This window comes from Leptopilina heterotoma, unplaced genomic scaffold (genome assembly GCF_015476425.1).
Source record: "Leptopilina heterotoma isolate Lh14 unplaced genomic scaffold, ASM1547642v1 Lhet_51, whole genome shotgun sequence".
Lineage (NCBI taxonomy): Eukaryota > Metazoa > Arthropoda > Insecta > Hymenoptera > Figitidae > Leptopilina > Leptopilina heterotoma.
The window spans coordinates 3,662,135-3,680,287 of record NW_025111110.1 but is presented as its reverse complement, the minus strand read 5'-3'; the positions used below and the strand labels follow the sequence as shown (position 1 = coordinate 3,680,287).

Here is an 18,153-nt window from a genome sequence, read left to right as displayed (position 1 = left end):
ATAGAAATTATTTGAATAATATTTAAAAGAAAGAAATAATTTAGTAGGTGAGACAAAAAAATTTTTTTAACTCAAATAAATCATATTTGTTTGAAATAAATTTTTTTCTGGGTGAATAATGGTTCTAACTTGCTGTGAGGTATTGCGAATTTGTACACAAAACTGTGAATGAACTTTTTTAATCAAAGTATAAATTATGTTTCGTGAAGAAAATTTAAATTTAATGTAGGTCACTGTCTTTTTTCTGAACTGAATCGAAATTAAAAATGGAAACTTGAGGACTCAAATAAAAATTTTGTAGAAAAAAAATACTGAAAAAAGAATTTATTAGATTCAAATAAACGTTAACTTGTCTATTGTCAATTAAACATTTACTTGAATCAAATAATGTTTATTTAAGTCAATTAATTTGCTTCAAATACTGAAATTATTGCATCAAATACTAAAATTTTTAGTTCAAATAAAATTTACTTGATTTAAGTAAAAATTATTTAATTCAAGTAAATATTTATTTAATACTAGATGTTAATATTCAATTTCAATATAATAATCAGTTTTTTGAATCAAATAAATTTTTTTCCACTGTAATTTACAATAAATTGGAATTAGAAAGAACTGTAAGCAAAACAACTAATATTTTTTTTCATATTATTAAACTTTTCTCGATAAAAATTATCACTACGCTTCTTTATATCATAATCGGTAATTTATGTTTCCGTTTTATAAGAAAATTACAAAGAAAAAAAAAATTAAACACAAATTCGAGAAAAACAAACATTTTTCAAGTTTAGATTTCTTTTTATATGGAATAAATTAGCTTCTTTAATATTCGAATATATAAAAAAATTATTTCCGTTTAATCGATAAAAAAATTGGGCTTTCTTTCAATAACAATGATTAGTCAAGAAATTCATAGAATTGCGTGAATTATTTTTAATTACCACTTAACGTTCCATTCTCTTAAGTGCGTCTTTTTTTTCCTATAAACTATGTATTGCGATTCCACAATCGTTCAATAAATGGGACAATGATTGCGTCTATTTTTAATGCTTACTTGGACAATTAAAGTATTTTATTTTTCTTTTAACGAAAATTTCTTTCATTAAGTGTTAATTTGAACTTGAATTAAATTTAGTGATGGAAAGAAATTAATAAAATAAAATTAAAAAAAATAAATAAAAGTCAAAATAGAGATTTTTAGAAAGGTTGATATAAATATAGGACATTTATTTAAATTTATATTCGATATTTAATATTTATTGAAAAAATAAAAATGAGTATTTTTATAATGTTCTATATAGTTCAAAGTCATGTCCTTGTCATCATATTCGCATCTTCCGTTTCTCAGGCTGTATACTTGCCATTGATTTTCTCTGACGTCATTGACACACCCGCAAACTGTGCGATAGAATTTACATGAATGAACGATAAAGCTGAAGCACATGCGGTTCACATAACGTATTTGTGTAAATTGTTCGTGTCATTAGAATCTTGAAGAAATTGATACTTCAAATAAATTTTGCTTTTATATAATTTTACTTTTCATTTCCAATTTTCGACAATTTTTTAATTTCTCCATTGTTTTTAGACATTGAAAAAAAACTTTTTTTAACGAAAAATTATTCTAACAAAAAATTATGGTTATTCTTTAATAAATAAATAAATAATAATAATTATTATTATTCTTTAATAAATAAATAATTATTATTATTATTATTATTATTATCTTTTTTTAATGAATAATTATTCTAACGAAAAATTATTTTAACAAAACTATTTTATTTACATTAATTTAGATTATTATTTCTTATAATACACTGAAAGAAAAACTTATTTGATTCAAATGATCGATAACTTTTCGATTATCAAAATGAATATTTATTTGAATCAAATAATATTTACTTGAATTAAATTAATTTTTACTGAATTCAAATAAATTTTATTAGAACCAAAAATTTTAGTTTTTGATGCAATAAATTCAGTATTTGAAGCAAATTAATTGACGTAAATAAAAATTATTTGAATCAAGTATAAATATTAATTAAATAATAGACAACTCGTCGTCGGTTATATGAATCAAATAAATTTTCGTTTTCGTCGTAAAAAGTTAATTTTCAAATTGATACAGAATTTGTAGAAAATTTTGTTATTATTTTTGTGGTCAGTTTTTGAAATTTGAACTACCTATATTATTGAAATTAAAAAAATTGATAATTTACTTTCATTTTTTTACGTGTTCATTAAAACGAGTACCTCGTGCTGTACATTGAGCATTCTCTATAGTGAATTCTACGTTCCACGCGACTTCATTTCTGTTTTTGTAATAAAAACAGGTTTTTCATGCAAAAATGTTAATTACAAAATACGTTGTTATGTTTTTACACTATGAATAGAGGAGAAAAAAAATATTACTTCGAAACAATTGCAGTAGATGTATTTTGAGTGACATTTTTTATTTTCATATATGTATTTCTCGAAAGATAAGAAAACAAAACGACTCTAAATTTCAATTAGTGAAAAATAACGAATTTCATAGAAAATATTTTCTTGTTAAAATTATCTGATAGATATATTTACTAATTATTTAGCTTGATGTCAAACTAATAAAAATATTTTGTTATTAATTTCTATTTGACTATTTCTTCCAATTTATAATAATTTTTTTTTACAAAGATTTTACAAAGATTTTCTTTGAATTCAATTAATTTGTTCTTTAAATCAAAAAAATTTATTCTTTGCTACAGGTTCAAAGAAATAATTTTTTAATTGAAAAAGGAAAATTTCCTTGAAATAAATAAATAGATTTCAATTAAATAAATATTTTTGAATCCAAAAAATTTGTTCATTAAATCAAGAAAATTTTATAATTGATTTAAGGTCAAAGAAATAGTTCTTTAATTTGAAAAAAACATTTCTTTGAAACAAATAAACAGTTTTTGAATCAAATAATGTCTTTTTTAACCAAATAAGTGTAATTATCATTAGTTTTCCATTTTTCTCCGTGCAAGAAAAATTAATAAAATATTCATTAACAATATTAGTAAAAAATATAAATAGTAAAGAAAATAGTAAAAAACTATTAAAAATAATAAAAATAGCTTATTAGTAAAAGAATATTATTATGACTGGATAATTAATTAATTATTTAATAAATTAATAAATCAATATTTTTATTTCTTTATTTTTCTATCAAATTGCAAATAGCTTCTGCAAAAAATTGTAAGACTCGTAAATTCGTTCTCATTTTTAAATTAACAATTACAAATAAGAATTTTTATTTAAATTGTTTTTGGTTTTTTTTGTAGCATATATGTTTACATGTATATGTAATTTTAAAAAGACATTTACAAACTATAACAAAAAGCAGAAAATAGATTCGGTAGAATAGTGTATGGCAATAAAAGAAAAGATAAGCTTTTTATATAAAGAATTTTTGTTATGTAAAATTTATATTTTTCGCTTATATTTATATAACAAAAAGTGATTTTGAACGATTGTGGGTATCGATAAAAAATTTTTTTTTTTAATGAATATATAAATATTTAGCATCTGCTAAAAGAAGCGTAGTGTTAATTTTATTAGATTTTAAGGTTCTTTTGGCTCGTCGCATATTATACAAAAATATTTAAAAATTTAATTTTTAAAGAAATTTTAAAAATTAAATTAAAATTATTTTTTGAATAGAAAAAGACGAAATGAATATTGAATAATTTATTCGTACTTTATTCCCGATTCGTTTGGACAATTCGCAACTATTTAAAATTGACACTTATGAGATTTTTACTGATTCTGTTCAAGTAGTAAACTATATTCGATTTCAAAGAATGAAGTATAATCTTATTTCTGAGAAAGGTCTTTGATCCTTTTTTTTGAGATATGAAAAGAGATTAAAATTGACCGTTAAAATAAAATTTCAGTGTCGTTATATGTTTGAAAAGTTATAAGAATGGGAAAGAGAGTAAATTTTGTAATCATTGCTTTCGCGATAACAATAGAGGTATAGTAGACACTACATTGATATCGCGAGACTCAGAAAACTAAAAATAATTTTGCGCTCTGACATTTAACTTAAAATAAGTAATTTACTTTAGCAAAAAAAAAAAAAGAATTTATTTCTCGAAATATTTTATTTTTACTTTTTATGTGGGAATTATCTTTATAAAGTCATCCATTTTGCCAAATTGGAATCACAATTTTTTATATGGTCACAACATTCATTTTTATTTAGTTGACAAAATAAATTAAATTATCATTAAATTTGATTTGTTAAATTTAATAATTAATAAATAATTTTAACATTATTGAATTATTTTAACACTTAATTTAATTATTTTCTTTCCTTGATAGTTTCAAAAAGAATAAATTAAGTATCTATGTGGATGCCACTTTTTTTTATTTGTGCTTAAGTTATTTTTCATAGTTAAATAAAAAAAATATTCATTCTAGTAGAAAACTACTAATTCAGATTTAGAGAGTAGTTAATTAAAATTTTCAACAGTTTTCAAAAAAAGTAAAAAAAAAAAATTGTAAAATTACGTTTTTTATTTTTCAATGCAGAGTGAAATTCAATTAGAAAGTATTGAAACTCTATTTATTGTCAGATGTCAGAGTACTCTAATTAAACATTGTTAGCGTGATGTACCTCAATACTGTTGTCACAATATATAATAGTGTTTGCTAAGCTCCACTGACTTGAAAAGTTTTACAATTGTTAACATTAATGTTCAGTGGATGTCGATATGGAATTTATTATAACTTTGAAATTTTTACTTGTTCCAAGTGAATTTTTTTCCCTGTATAATTTATAATTATTTTTTAATTCATAATTATTTATAATTCATAATTATTTGTAATTCGTAATTATTTATAATTTATAATTGTTTGTAATTACTTATAATTCATAATGATTTATAATTTATAATTCATAATTATTCATAATTTATAATTATTATATATTAATATTCCAATTATTTCCGAACATATAATTTCTTTGGACTTTAAAAATAAAAAACTGAATTCATAAATAGTAATTATTAAACATTTTTTTTTCTCAATTTCCATATTTAAGATTGTGTCAAAAATTTGTGCGGAATATTTTTTGCTTTTATGTAGAAAAAGTAAAGAGAGGGGACATTCACTCAATGTTCTGTCGTACATAATATAATGATTGTTGTAGGTGTATATATATAGAAATGTGCGCAATTAGTTATTGTGCAATAATTATACTCTTTGACATCATATCGCTTTTTCGTACAATTACCTTAGGAAGATGGAATATTTACTTTGCCTATTTTTACAAATAATTAAAATCATTGTATTTTACTTCCGTTTCTTATCAGAATCAAGTGCCTAAGTTTATGAATAATTGGAAATTTTGGTTTTCAAAAATTTTTAAATGCTTTTTCATTGAAGATATAAAAGTGTGTATTCATTTGAAATAACTGATTGCTCTTGTTGTAAGTGTATAAAACTTAGATGTTAGATTAAAGTTAGATTTTACTATTACACTCAAGAATTAGTTGTGTTTTAAATTAATCATTGCATTAAATTAACGAATTTGATTAGGTAGTAAATTTTTTGTCCAAAAAAGTTTTTTTTCAATTAAATGAAAGGTTGAGTTGACCAAATGGTTTAGATAACTAATTATATTTGGCTTGGCCTGTCGTATCTGCGGTTAAGTTTGGCAATTGTTTGATTTGGTCACGATTTGGTTAACCAATTGTTTGATTTTCTTCAATAAAGTCTACAGTTTAGTTAAGCAAATGGTTCAGTTAACCAATTATTTTGTTTTGAAATGAAATTTACAGATTGTTAAGCAAATCAATTGATTAGTTAATTATTTGGTTTTCTTAACTGAATCTACAATTAAATTCACCGCAAATAGTTTAGTTATCCAATTATTTTATTTAGTTAATTAATTATTTCGTTTTGTCGCAATGAAATCTACAGTTCAGTAGAACAAATGGTTAAATTATCCAATAATTTGATTTAGTTAACTAATTATTTGGTTATTTTTAGAGACTAGTTCTTTTCAATAAAGTCAATGGTTAATAAAATCAAAAAATTATTTAAATAAAAATTTAATAAAATTCTACACAAACTTTTAATTATTTTCAAAAAATAATAAAAATTTCACAGGAATTTCATTATTTACAAATTTTTTTATAAATTTCTTCGCAGTCATTCAATTATTTTCATAAATAATAAAATTTTTACGGGGATACAATTATTTTCATAAATTATAAAACTCATTGTAGAATTTCAATTATTTTTATTAAAATTTCAATCGAATTCCTCAAAAATGTAATTATTCTTGAAAATTTTATTAAAATTCGTTGAAAGAATTCTGTTATTTAAAAATTTATAGATAAAATTCTTTATGAGAATCCAATTTAAAGAAACTTGCAATTATTCAATAAATTGATATTTTTGTATTTAAATAATTGAATTCTAGTAGAATTTTCTCATAAACATTGATTTAAAAATGGATTTCAGTTAAAATTTTAGATTTTAATTGAATTTTAAAAGCATTAGACAGTAAATTTTTAGAAATAATTCAATTTTGCAAAGGTTTTAGATTACAATTTTTGAAAATTTGAATTTTTCATATTTTTAACTAACAATTCTGTGGAATTAATATTTTTTGAGAAACTTTAATTGCGGATTTTTTTTTAAATTATATAAAAATTTTATTTTCTAATAATAAATTAAATTGCAAACTTTACGAATAATTGAAATTTTGTAAAATTTTATTGTAAACAAATAAATTTGAAAATTTTTAAAGAACCGATTTTACCGATTCTTTATGGGAATTGAATTCAATTATTCAATAAATTATTTATTTTTGTATTTAAATAATTGAATTCTAGTAGAATTTTCTAATAAAAATTGATTTTCATTTCAGAACAATTAATTTTAGTTAAAATTTTAGATAATAATCGAATATTAAAAGCAATATAGCTTAAATTTTTAAAATTAATTGAATTTTGAAATTAATTTGTTTGTAAAAGTTTAATTGAATTTGTTTAATATTATTTGAAGTTTTTATTTTCTAATATTTATTTACATAATTGAAGAATTTACGAATAAGTGAAATTTCATAAAACTGAATATTGCAAACAAATTGATTTGAAAATTGTCAAATAACTATTTCGAAAATTATTAAAAATAATCGATTTAAAGAAGAATTTTAGTTAAAAATTCTTGTAAATAATAATTGAATTGTAAATGATTTTATCACTCGGTCATCTTTAATTATTATAAAACATGAAGAAATCGATCACTCCGAGTCGAAGACTCGGAGTTATCAATATCTTCATGTTTTATAGGTATGAAAAAAAAATTTGTAGTTTTAAGTAAAATGTTCTTTTATTTGACTCGGACTGGTTATATTTTTGTCAGTAATTGGTCCGTAATTTTTCATTTTTGGTCCGTAATGTCCGTATTTGTAAATACTTTTACTGGTTCGAGCCCTGCATTTGATTTTTTTCTATAAAATCTGTAGTTGAATTAAGCAAGTCGTTAAGGTAACCAATTGTTGCATTGTGTTAATTAATTGTTTTGAAAATAGAATCTACAATTGAGTCAATAAATTCTTTGGTCATTTTTGGATGAATTGGAGTTATTTAACGAATTATTAGGTTTTGTTCAATGAAATATTTGTTTGATTTTACCAAATGTTTTGGGTAACTAATTATTTTGTTTTGTCAAATATCCTTTTTAGATAACTCTAGATTTTCTCCAATTGAGTTAAGCAAAGTTATTAATTAACCAGTTTTTTGGTTCAACTCAAGAAAAGAGCAGTTAAGCAAAAAGTAGTTTAGTCCACCAAATTTTCGGTTAAGTTAATCAAATTCTTGATGTAGTGCTGTAATTACAAATTTACCTACTTTAGAACCAAATTTACTTTAATTAGAAAAATTGTTAACAACTAGAGCAAAAAGTTTATTTCAACAACGAAATATTTGGTACTTATAAAAATCAGTACTTTTCTTCAAAAATGAAACATTTTCGTGAGATTAATATCTGGATGAATAAAATAACCGAACGCTTAATATTGATTTCCTCTTTTTTTGGAGTTCACTTCCCATTTAAGTAGCTATAGGGACCTCAATAACCATAATAGGCACACGATTTGTATTGCCAAAAGGGAAATTTTAAAGAATGATCATCGAAAATCTGGGTGGAGTCTGTGTTATTCAAGGTTAAGGGGTGTGTGACACTAAGGTGAATAAAAGCCGGGTTTAAAAGCAACCGATGCCCTCGTGACTCGTGCACGAGTATAAGGAATCGATTCAAGCACCTGGTTTGTGTATTTCTCTCTTTCTCTTTCTCATATCCAACTGGGAGACCGGCAAAACTGCGTGACGTATACAGTAATTGAACATATTTTATCAACTCATTTATTCTCTTTGCGGAAAGAAAAAAAGGAAGAAGAAGAAAAAGAAGAAACGACAACACACGTTCGATAGTGGCTTCAAACATTACGTAAAAGTACACGTAACTTTGTTTGAAACATTGATATTCCCACTCTCTTCATTTTCCCTCATACGTCGATACTTGACTATTCTTTTTAATCTAGCGCCTCATGGCTCGCGCAAAAGCGCACACGAGGCATGCTCAATTGTCATCATTCAAAAAAAAAAAACAATTGTCATTTAATTATTCTCCCACTTTTGTCCTAATTACTCCGAAATTTTCCAAAGTAAAAAATTGAAAATTTTTCATTTTCTCACCTCCGGTTTAATTAAATCACTTGTATTTACTGTTGGTGACATCTTCATTGTTGAATAAATTTTCTTTTTTTGTTTACAGTAGAGGAAAAATAGTAGTTCACTTTTTGTTTAGTTAGAGCACTTATTTATTTTTCACTTTTGTAACTTGGACACTTTTTGGGAGAGAGAGAAAATGTTTGGTACGTGTGTTGGAAAATCGTCTCTATGAAACTTGGCGTCTCTATGCGCTGTTGCGTGCGTACCAATCCAGTTTTATATTGAGACTAAAGTTGAAGGCGCCTTCTCCACGCGCACCTCCATGACATGGAATTGGAGAGCTGGTGGGGTGCATACTTCCAAGTCGGGGGTAGCTAAATGGTGGAGGAAAGTGGAGGTGGAGTGTGTGGACTGGAAAGTATGGGTAGTTCCCTCTTCCATCAAGGTTGTTTGGCTTCCTCTTGGCTCTGTGTCCCTCTCCATTCCCCGCCAATCCCCTTTCCCTCTCAGCGTACTCGCTGATTTCCACGTTTTATCGGTGAATGCGCTACAACCAGGAGAAGGAGGCTCGCCTGTCGTCCCAAGGGCAACGAGGTCACGTGGCATTCCTGCATCTCTCCAAAAGTTTTCTTGCCCGATAATCATTGCACCATTCTGCCAAAATCTTTCGTCTGTCTGCGAAATTCCTCGGGAGATTTTTTGGAATAGTGTATATATATATATATTTTGGTAAAAAAAATGATTGTCTTGTAAAGAAAGACAGACAGGTCTTGATTTAAAGAACCATAAAAGCCACTAAGAACCATTTAAATCTTTGTTTAAGACCTGATTTAGATTGCAATATTTTTGGAAGTCGAATATCTTTAGTTTTTAGAATAGTTTTTTGTATTTTTAAGCATTTCTTCTCCTGAATTTACCCTAAGATGATTCACGTAGGTTTTTTTAATTTTTTTAGTTAGTCCACATGCCACCAGGACACTTGCCGGATCGTCCTGGTAGCATGTGGACTAACTAAAAAATTTCAATAGTAAGAAAGGACCAAGATATGTCCATCCTTTTCTTACTAAAGGGATTTTTTAGTTCATCCACATGCCACCATTACTCTTAAATAAAAGTAAATTAGAAATTGAAATCCGTTTGTATTAATTGACAAACTCTCTAAACTTGATAAAATATAATTATAAAATTGCGAATTTTGACGAACAGCTTGAGATTCAATATGGAGGTGCTACTCTCCACTTGAGAACGCCAAGGTCACCGCCAGATGGCAGCTCAGTCCTTTCTTGAAATGTTTACTGCCATCTGGTGGTGACCTTGGCGTTCTCAAGTGGAGGAATTAAACCACCATTTTATCCCTCGAAAACTTTTTTTATAATTAATATTTGTAGAAAATTTTTTTGTGAGAATAAGTAAAATTGTGTTAGTGCACATTTATAACGCTTTTTATTCAAAAGTTCAAAAACACAAGTATTTGTAAATAAATCATGTGCAACTATTTGCAATTATTACGAATATTTTATGCTACTTTTGATACTGTTTTTGATTTTTAAATTCAGTTGGAAGCTTGTTTTTACTATTTGTCTCTTAGGGATTTTGTTTAAGTTTCTGTATCAGAGTTTTTTTAGGATATCAAATTCAGACAAAAAAACGTATCAAAAAGTTGAATTGTAACAATTTTGTTACGTTTTTCTTCTCAATTTTATATCCCTGGAAGAATTGTGATGAAAATTTACTCCGAAAATAACAAAAATTAACACAAATGATCAAAAAGTTTAATTATGATTTTTAACACTGGGTAATTGTATCTAAAATATTTTTATTCTACTTTCTTTCAAAGATAATTGAATTTTTATGAACAAGTAATTGAAATTTCCTAAAATCCTATATGTATTGAAAGTAATTTTATTTTTTGAAACAATTTTCTTGAAAAATAATCGAGAGAAGTTAGCTACAGTACCTAAGTAATTATATTTTCAAAATAGATGGAAACCCTTAAAGTTTTAAATTAAATTCTTGCTTCTAAAAATTATCCTTTTTCATAATTGAACTACATACATACTTCTAATTTTTTTTTATAGAGTTTAGGGAAAAGTTAAAATTCTGTCTGGAAATAAGAGAAAAGTCAGAATAAGAGAAAATTAAATTTTTGTGGCAATCCTAAAACTGCATTTCGAACGTATAGCAAAATTTACTCAGAAAATGGTAAAAGTTGACTCAAAATGCGCAAAAATTCCAGACAGGATATTTACTACCTTATGAATAAGTTATTCTATATTTTTTTCTCTGCAAAAATTTTCAATGCGACAATATTAAAATTTTCTCTTTCTTAAAACTCTTTCGAATCGAAAGATTTTTGACTTTCAATTTTGAAATTCAGGGCATATTTGTATATACATATAGAAGTAAAGTTCATGCAGGATTTCTTTATTTATTGGAAGAAAAGAGCACGAGTAAGTGCTCCAATTTTAGGTCACTTCGAATCTGGTATTCATCCGAAACCACTCTATAAATAGCTCAAACAACATATCCCATTGCTAGATTTGTAGGATGTGAGTATATATCTCAATATTTGGTATAAACTAGATTTGAATTTTTCGTTGAATATATTCACTAATTTGCATTTTTTTGCTGCACATGTCTTTTTTAGAAGAAATAATTATTTTAAAAATGACCCTTGGCGCATTATTGATCCTATGGCTTTATTTTTATGACATAAGCACTGTATACAGTTCAAGTTTATTCGTTCATTACTATTTTGAAAGCGATCCAATACTAATTATATATACTTTAAAGACTTCAAAAACAGTCGTGTGTGACCTATAATATGTATAACAAGTTTTTTTTCTTCTTTTGAGATAAGGATGATTTTTTGGGAAAAGTTAATATTTTGTTTGGATATTTTTGAATCGATTTTTTAAGACTTTTTTGAAAATTTTTTACTCGGTTTTCTGAGATATTTGGGTATTTTTGATTCAGTTTCTTAAGACGTCTGCATGTTTCTATTGATTCAATTTTTAAGACGTTCGAATATTTTTGATTCGGTTTTTTAAGACGTTTGAATATTTTTAATTCAGTTTCTTGAGACGTCTGCATATTCTTGATTCAATCTTTTAAGATGTGTAAATATTTTTAATTCGAGTTCTTGAGACGTTTAAATATTTTTGATTCAATTTTTCAAGACGTTTGAATATTTACGTGTTTGATGTATTTGTGGACGAAAAATTAGATGAAGATAATTCTTTGATGTTCTGTTACATTTATGATGTTGCATCACTCACAGAAATCAAGAATATTCATACTGTATAACTTAAATCATCTTTCATTTCAATTTGAATTTAATTTTTTAATTCGAATCCTTATACAGTTTTTCAAGCATGCAACATATACAGCATCGCATATTTGTCCTTTATATTTAACACAAAAGTACACAGACCGCTTATCTACAGATTACTTTAGATACCTTAAGTTCAGAACATAATGATAGAGATTATAATTTATTTGAATTCTTGTAAAGTACAAATTTTACAATATTATAGTGTGCAAATTTTGGATCATGCAACTTTCACAGTGTATTGTTCTACTTAGAAAGTGTTTGCAGTTTGCATCATCCTATGGGATATATGATGAAATTCGCGAGTTCGTGGGAAGCAGAATTCCCACCCTCAATATTTTCATCCCTCCAACCTTGATGGTGATAAGGCAGGTTCACCGTGTGCGCCTTTATACCCCACCAGGAAACAACCATGACGACATAGAGTTGTTCAGTTGAAGCAGAAATTCGCTATTTCGTATCCTTGCTACTGTTGCATCATAGATGAAGTAATTATACGGAATAATTGAATAGTGGGTCTAAAACTATACACTACATTAATTTTCTGATAAATTTCACGGTGAATTGAGATTAAAAAATTAAAATTAAAATGTTCTTCTGAATCTTATGATGAAATAAGATTAAAAAATTAAAGATGTTAAATTAAAGTTGTTCTTCTGAAGCTTAAGATAAATCTTAACATAAATCTCATGACTATGGAAGATAATCTATCTTACAGTCTGTTATCATCATCGTGATCATATTATTGGTATTTATTATGACTCAAATAACTACGTCTGGCTGAATGAATACGGTTTATCAAAAATTTATGATTTTAAGAAAGATCTTTAGCTTCTTCAGAAAGATTGCTCCTTAAGATGACATCTTCAGTAGACATGTGTCCTTTAAGAGGCAGTCTCAAGTTAAATACGTGTTAAGAGGCACATCTTGAGATATTTACAGGAAAAGATTCTATTTTCTTGTCTAAAAGTTCTCTGAATTCGTCGACCACTTTTTACAGTCGATTTCTGGTTTTAGAGATTAATTTCCGAACTTTTAGAAATAAGAGAAACATTTTCATATGTTTGGTTGTATTTTAACTTTTAATATCTAAAATAATTCTCCTTTTGTTCTTGATATTGGAAGTAATTGATATCAGTTTTGTTATTAAACATCACTTTTCGTGGAAGGTTAAAAATTTATGAATGTGAACGTCATTAATAAAGTGTGCTTGATCGGAAAGGGTAAAAAAAATGTGTCTGATAAGAATCGATTATTTAGTGATTGTTGCGTCAACATTCTATTAAGGTCAGTGAGATTAGCAAGAGTGTTGTTGGAAATTATAAATAAAAAAAAAATTAATAAAATGAGTTTGAAAAAAAAATTGCGCTCATGTCGCGAGAAAGCATTTTCTAAGAGTGACGTAACGAATCGAACTTTGTACACCAGCGAGAAGGTATACGAGGGTACATTCTCATTGGCTGTTTTCTGGGGGCTCGAACGGTCGATCCCTCCTCTGACGTCATTTCGCTTCCCAACTCCCGTACGTCCTTGCTTGCATATTATATAGCATAGCATACGAGAGAGCCTTTCAACGGTTCTCTTTCTGATCCTTTCTAGAACTTTCCAGAAAATATTATCAATAATTGGCTTTCTTTCTGAAATAATTAGTTTTTTTCTAAAAATATAGTATTGCAGCTGTACAATTTAAATTTTTATTGTGCTGATTAAGCAAATAATGAAAAAGTCCTGGTATTTTTAGTTTAACTGGAACTGCTGCAAATTTTACTGTATTAGTGAAATTTTCAGTTGGGACTTGCGGTATTCTAGAGAAACTTATCGCTGCTTTAGTTAAAGCTACTTTTTCTCTATACAGTATAATTATTGTTGCAGAAAATTATCATTTGACAGAAAATATCTTTACATTGAAATGTTTTGGCATTAATTATCCTTTTGTTTTGCTCATATTAATTATTGTTACATTCTCCGGTAATATGATGAGTAAGCTTCTTTTTAATATACTTTGAAATGGTATTAATAAATGAAATAAGGAAAAGAGAGAATTGCGCGCATTTCATGGAAAAACCGTTGATTTACGATTACAGTATTTACAAGATTGTATCTCCGCCTTTGGACTTTGTCAAAGTCATCCAAAGATAATGTACTTTTTAATTCTCTACGGATAATTTTCAAAATTTTCGTAAAGAATTTTTTGTTTAAATTCTATGAAACAAAAATTGAATAGAACTGAATTATTCCAATTGTTTCGAAATCTAATTATTTACAGAAGAAATGTTACCATTTCTGTTGCTAAAATTTTAGCTTTAAGAAGACTACTTTCTTCTTAAACTGTGGCTATAATTTAGCAGATTATGTCAATTTCTTTAGGACTTAAATTAATTTCGAGAGTAATTTAGATGATATAAGAGTTTCTTTATAGCAAAAATACGATAATATAGAAGAATAGGGGAAGTGGGATCCTAAAAAGGATATTTTGAGAATTTACTGTGTCATGATTTTTATTGCGCCAAAAATTAGTTTCCAAGAATAAACTTGTGCCTTTTATACATAATTGTAGTTCAGAGTCCGCGTGATTTCACTCACGCACTCATATATTTTGGACTTTAAGGCATGGTCTACAATGGGTCTGCAGAAAATAACGTCATCTGTATAGGTAGACAGTTTGACGTCACCAACGTATTTCGCTATATATGCCAACATCCGTTATTTACGGTTCCATTGAAAAATAGACTTCTGCTTCTTCTTCTCCCTGTGACTAAATACAGTTAAATTTATACTTAAATTTCGAAATACTTCATTAACGTGTAGCTATAATAGAAGTATAAATATCTAAATAATTTGTACCATTGAGAAAACAATACGAATATGTTTGAATGAAACAAATCTTTGATATACACTCAACTAAAAATTATGTTTGAGTTAAACATGATAGGTTTGATTCAATAACTCATATAACAGATTTAATTCGACTATTAAGTTTTCAGGCGCAAAGTATGTTTGATTGAACATAGTTTTTTTGACTCTTTGACTGTTTATTTTTGGATTAAACAAATTGTTTTCTAAGTTTAACAAAATTTTTATTGTATTGTATAGAAAATTTTGTAGATTTTGTAGAGAAAAATTTAAAAAAAAAAGGTTTCTGAATTAGGGGCATTGTACTCGAGTATTAGTTGCTATAAATGTTTAACTACGATTGGTATAAAGACGCTCCACTATATTCTTAGTGGGTGTTGAAGTCTCTATTGTGTCGAGAATAAAAGACAACTTATACAAACATTTCAATAAGTTAAACGACACTTTTATTTTGTTAAATACTTTAATAATAAAGCTGGAGATATGCATATAGAATTTAAAATTTCTGCTTTCATTTTAATAAATATTTTGTATACTTTATTTTTACTTGCACTTATTTATTAATATAATTTTTATTATTGTATTACTGATATATATTAAATGATACATTCAAAAAATTTTTTCTGGTAATACCACTTTTTTACCGAACAATTTTTTCACAAAAGAATTTAGATTTATAAAGAGGGAATTAATTTCCTATAAAAAAAGTGAAATAAAATGCATCTAAAACGGAATTAAGTTCTTGTGATAAAAATTAAGGGATTCACATTCTGTGATTTTATTGTATTTGTGTAATGACTCTTATCATTTAATTGCCGGGATTTATCGATTACTTTAATCCCAAAAATCAGTGCAAAGACAGACTGATTTTGGTTCGATTTTCTTTTTTCTTTTTAAAGAAACTTTTATTAAAGAAAGGAAATGATAAGCCCTAGAGTATCATCTAATTATATCGAGAGAGTTTATATATATATACGTTGTATTTAATATTTAATATGATTGATGACTCTATAGGATTATGTGTTCTTTGAAACAGGGAAAGAAAGAATAAAATATATTGTAGATATTTTTCTTTTACTTTCAAAGATTAATCTGCTGATTATGAGAGAACTGTATTTTTGAAAAATTGCTTCCTATATTTTGTATTTTGCGCATAAATTTTTTCATATAGGGATTCTTTGAATTTGAATGAAATCTTGAATAAAAAAAGTACAAAAATATAGAAGTACGAAAATACTAAAATACACAAATTTAAAAAAACAAAAGTATAAAAATTCAAGAATTCGAAAATGCAAAAATTGAAAAATGCAGAAATATAAAAACAAATGATAATGTTCTCTAAATCTGAATTGCCTTTTTGCTTTATATATAAAAATTTGCAAAATTTGCAAAGATTCTGTCAATTTGTATAACATTGATATTGCATAGAGAATTAAAAGGATAAAAATAAAACATTCAAAAACAAAAATGCAATTCATAGAAAAATGACGTTTCGATCAAATTACTTGTTAATCAACATTCTTCTCGCAGTCTATATATAGTTTCAAATTTCATATATTCTTCGAAGTGATATGATAATAGTTACTTCTTACCGTTTTACCGCAATTAATACATATTAATGAAAATTGGTTTCATGAACTATTATTAAACAAAACTTTATAACAATTTATCGAATATTATAAAATCCTTATAAATTAATTCAACTCTAATAAACGTCATATAGAATTAATGTAAAATTTGACTAATAGATACAACCAGGTAGATATAATATATGATGCAATCGAAAAGCTTCTTAAAGTATTAAGTATATTTAACAAAAGGATTTAACACTATTTGATGAGATTTTTATTACCAATATTTTTATTTCGAATTCAAATATCCTGATAAATTTAATCTATTGTAAAATTTAAATGACTTGTATATATATTTGTTAATCCTGGAATTATTGAATTTTATCAAGTTCATAAAAGTATACAAAGAGTTTTTGAAAAAGTGTTTCGATTCAAATTCAAACAGGTCTTTGTACAATCAATTTTCTTGCTCGTCATAAAGTTATGAATGTTCAAATAAATGAAATATAATAATAGTATAAAACAACAATTATAATAAATAATAATAAACAATAATTTTAATGCTGATAAAAATAAAAATAATAACAACAATGATAGTAATAATAATAATAATAAATATAATAATAATGATATTGATAATGAAAATGAAAATAAAAATGAAAATATAAGAATAAAAATAATAACAATGTTAAATAAAAAATATAAACTTTGTAAAATAAGAACTGAATAGATATCGTATCTACATGTAAAGAATGCAATTTGTCATATGTCACATGGTTTGTTGATCGGGTCAAGAAACTTTATTCTCCTATTATACAATAAATTATTAGATTATTGCAATATCTCGGTCGAGGATTTGAACTTTTCACGATTGTGAGGTCTATAGTGACGCTATATATCTATTTTTTATTATTGTTAACCTTAAAACTATGTCATGATTACGTTAATATATTTAAGATGTTGATTTTTATTGACTCAATAAAAACTGATCTTTAATATTAACGTTAATTCTACTTATTGTTATAACCGTTATTTTTATTATTATTGTTTATTATTATTACTATTATGACTTTTTAAATCTGAATTAGGAAAACGACGTCTACTAATTTAAATTAAATTTTACTTATACTAATATTTACTAATTACTTAACTAATATTTTCTCTGTGAGGAAGCAAAATATAATCACTGAATGAAATAGTAGATTTTTCCTACAGATTAGTGAAAATTCTTATACTAGTTTGAAGTAAAGTTTGATGATTTTTCACTAATTCCGATTTAGAGAGTATAATTTTGTGGTATAAAAATAAATTTAAAATATAAACTACATACTTATATTGCCTACATAATATTACATACTCTGCAGTATTGTTTGAATCAAATGCAATTTAGGAGACAAACTTTATAGTAAGAGATTATTATGAAAAAGATAAAATTGTATGAAAATTTACTATGCATATAACAATCTTCCTGTCATATATCATTTTATATTACATGTGAAATAATTCGCTTAAAAAGTTTTTTTAAAACATAATATTTATTTATATGAAGTATTTTGCATCTATTATTTTCTAATGCTGCTATTTTTTGTATGTATGTATTATTCAAGATAATAATTTTTATTTTCAGCAAAAGAAAATTGCTTTTTAAAGAAAAAATTCTTAAAAAATTTTTAATTTTTTAATAAGT

General features: G+C 25.4%; 1 protein-coding gene across 4 annotated transcripts in view; it reads right to left on the bottom strand.

Annotated features, from left to right (window-relative positions):
* The window catches only part of LOC122507762 (hexokinase type 2), a 53,174-nt gene that overhangs the window by 12,011 nt on the left and 23,010 nt on the right, over positions 1-18,153 (bottom strand). The window contains exon 1 of one of the 4 annotated variants that reach the window (XM_043620646.1): positions 8,736-9,004. The exons of the other annotated variants lie outside the window; for them this stretch is intronic. Coding sequence (XP_043476581.1) covers positions 8,736-8,783 — 48 coding nt within the window. The 5' untranslated portion in view covers positions 8,784-9,004. Of the gene's footprint in view, positions 1-8,735; positions 9,005-18,153 lie in introns of those variants that run through there. 4 annotated transcript variants of the gene reach the window in all.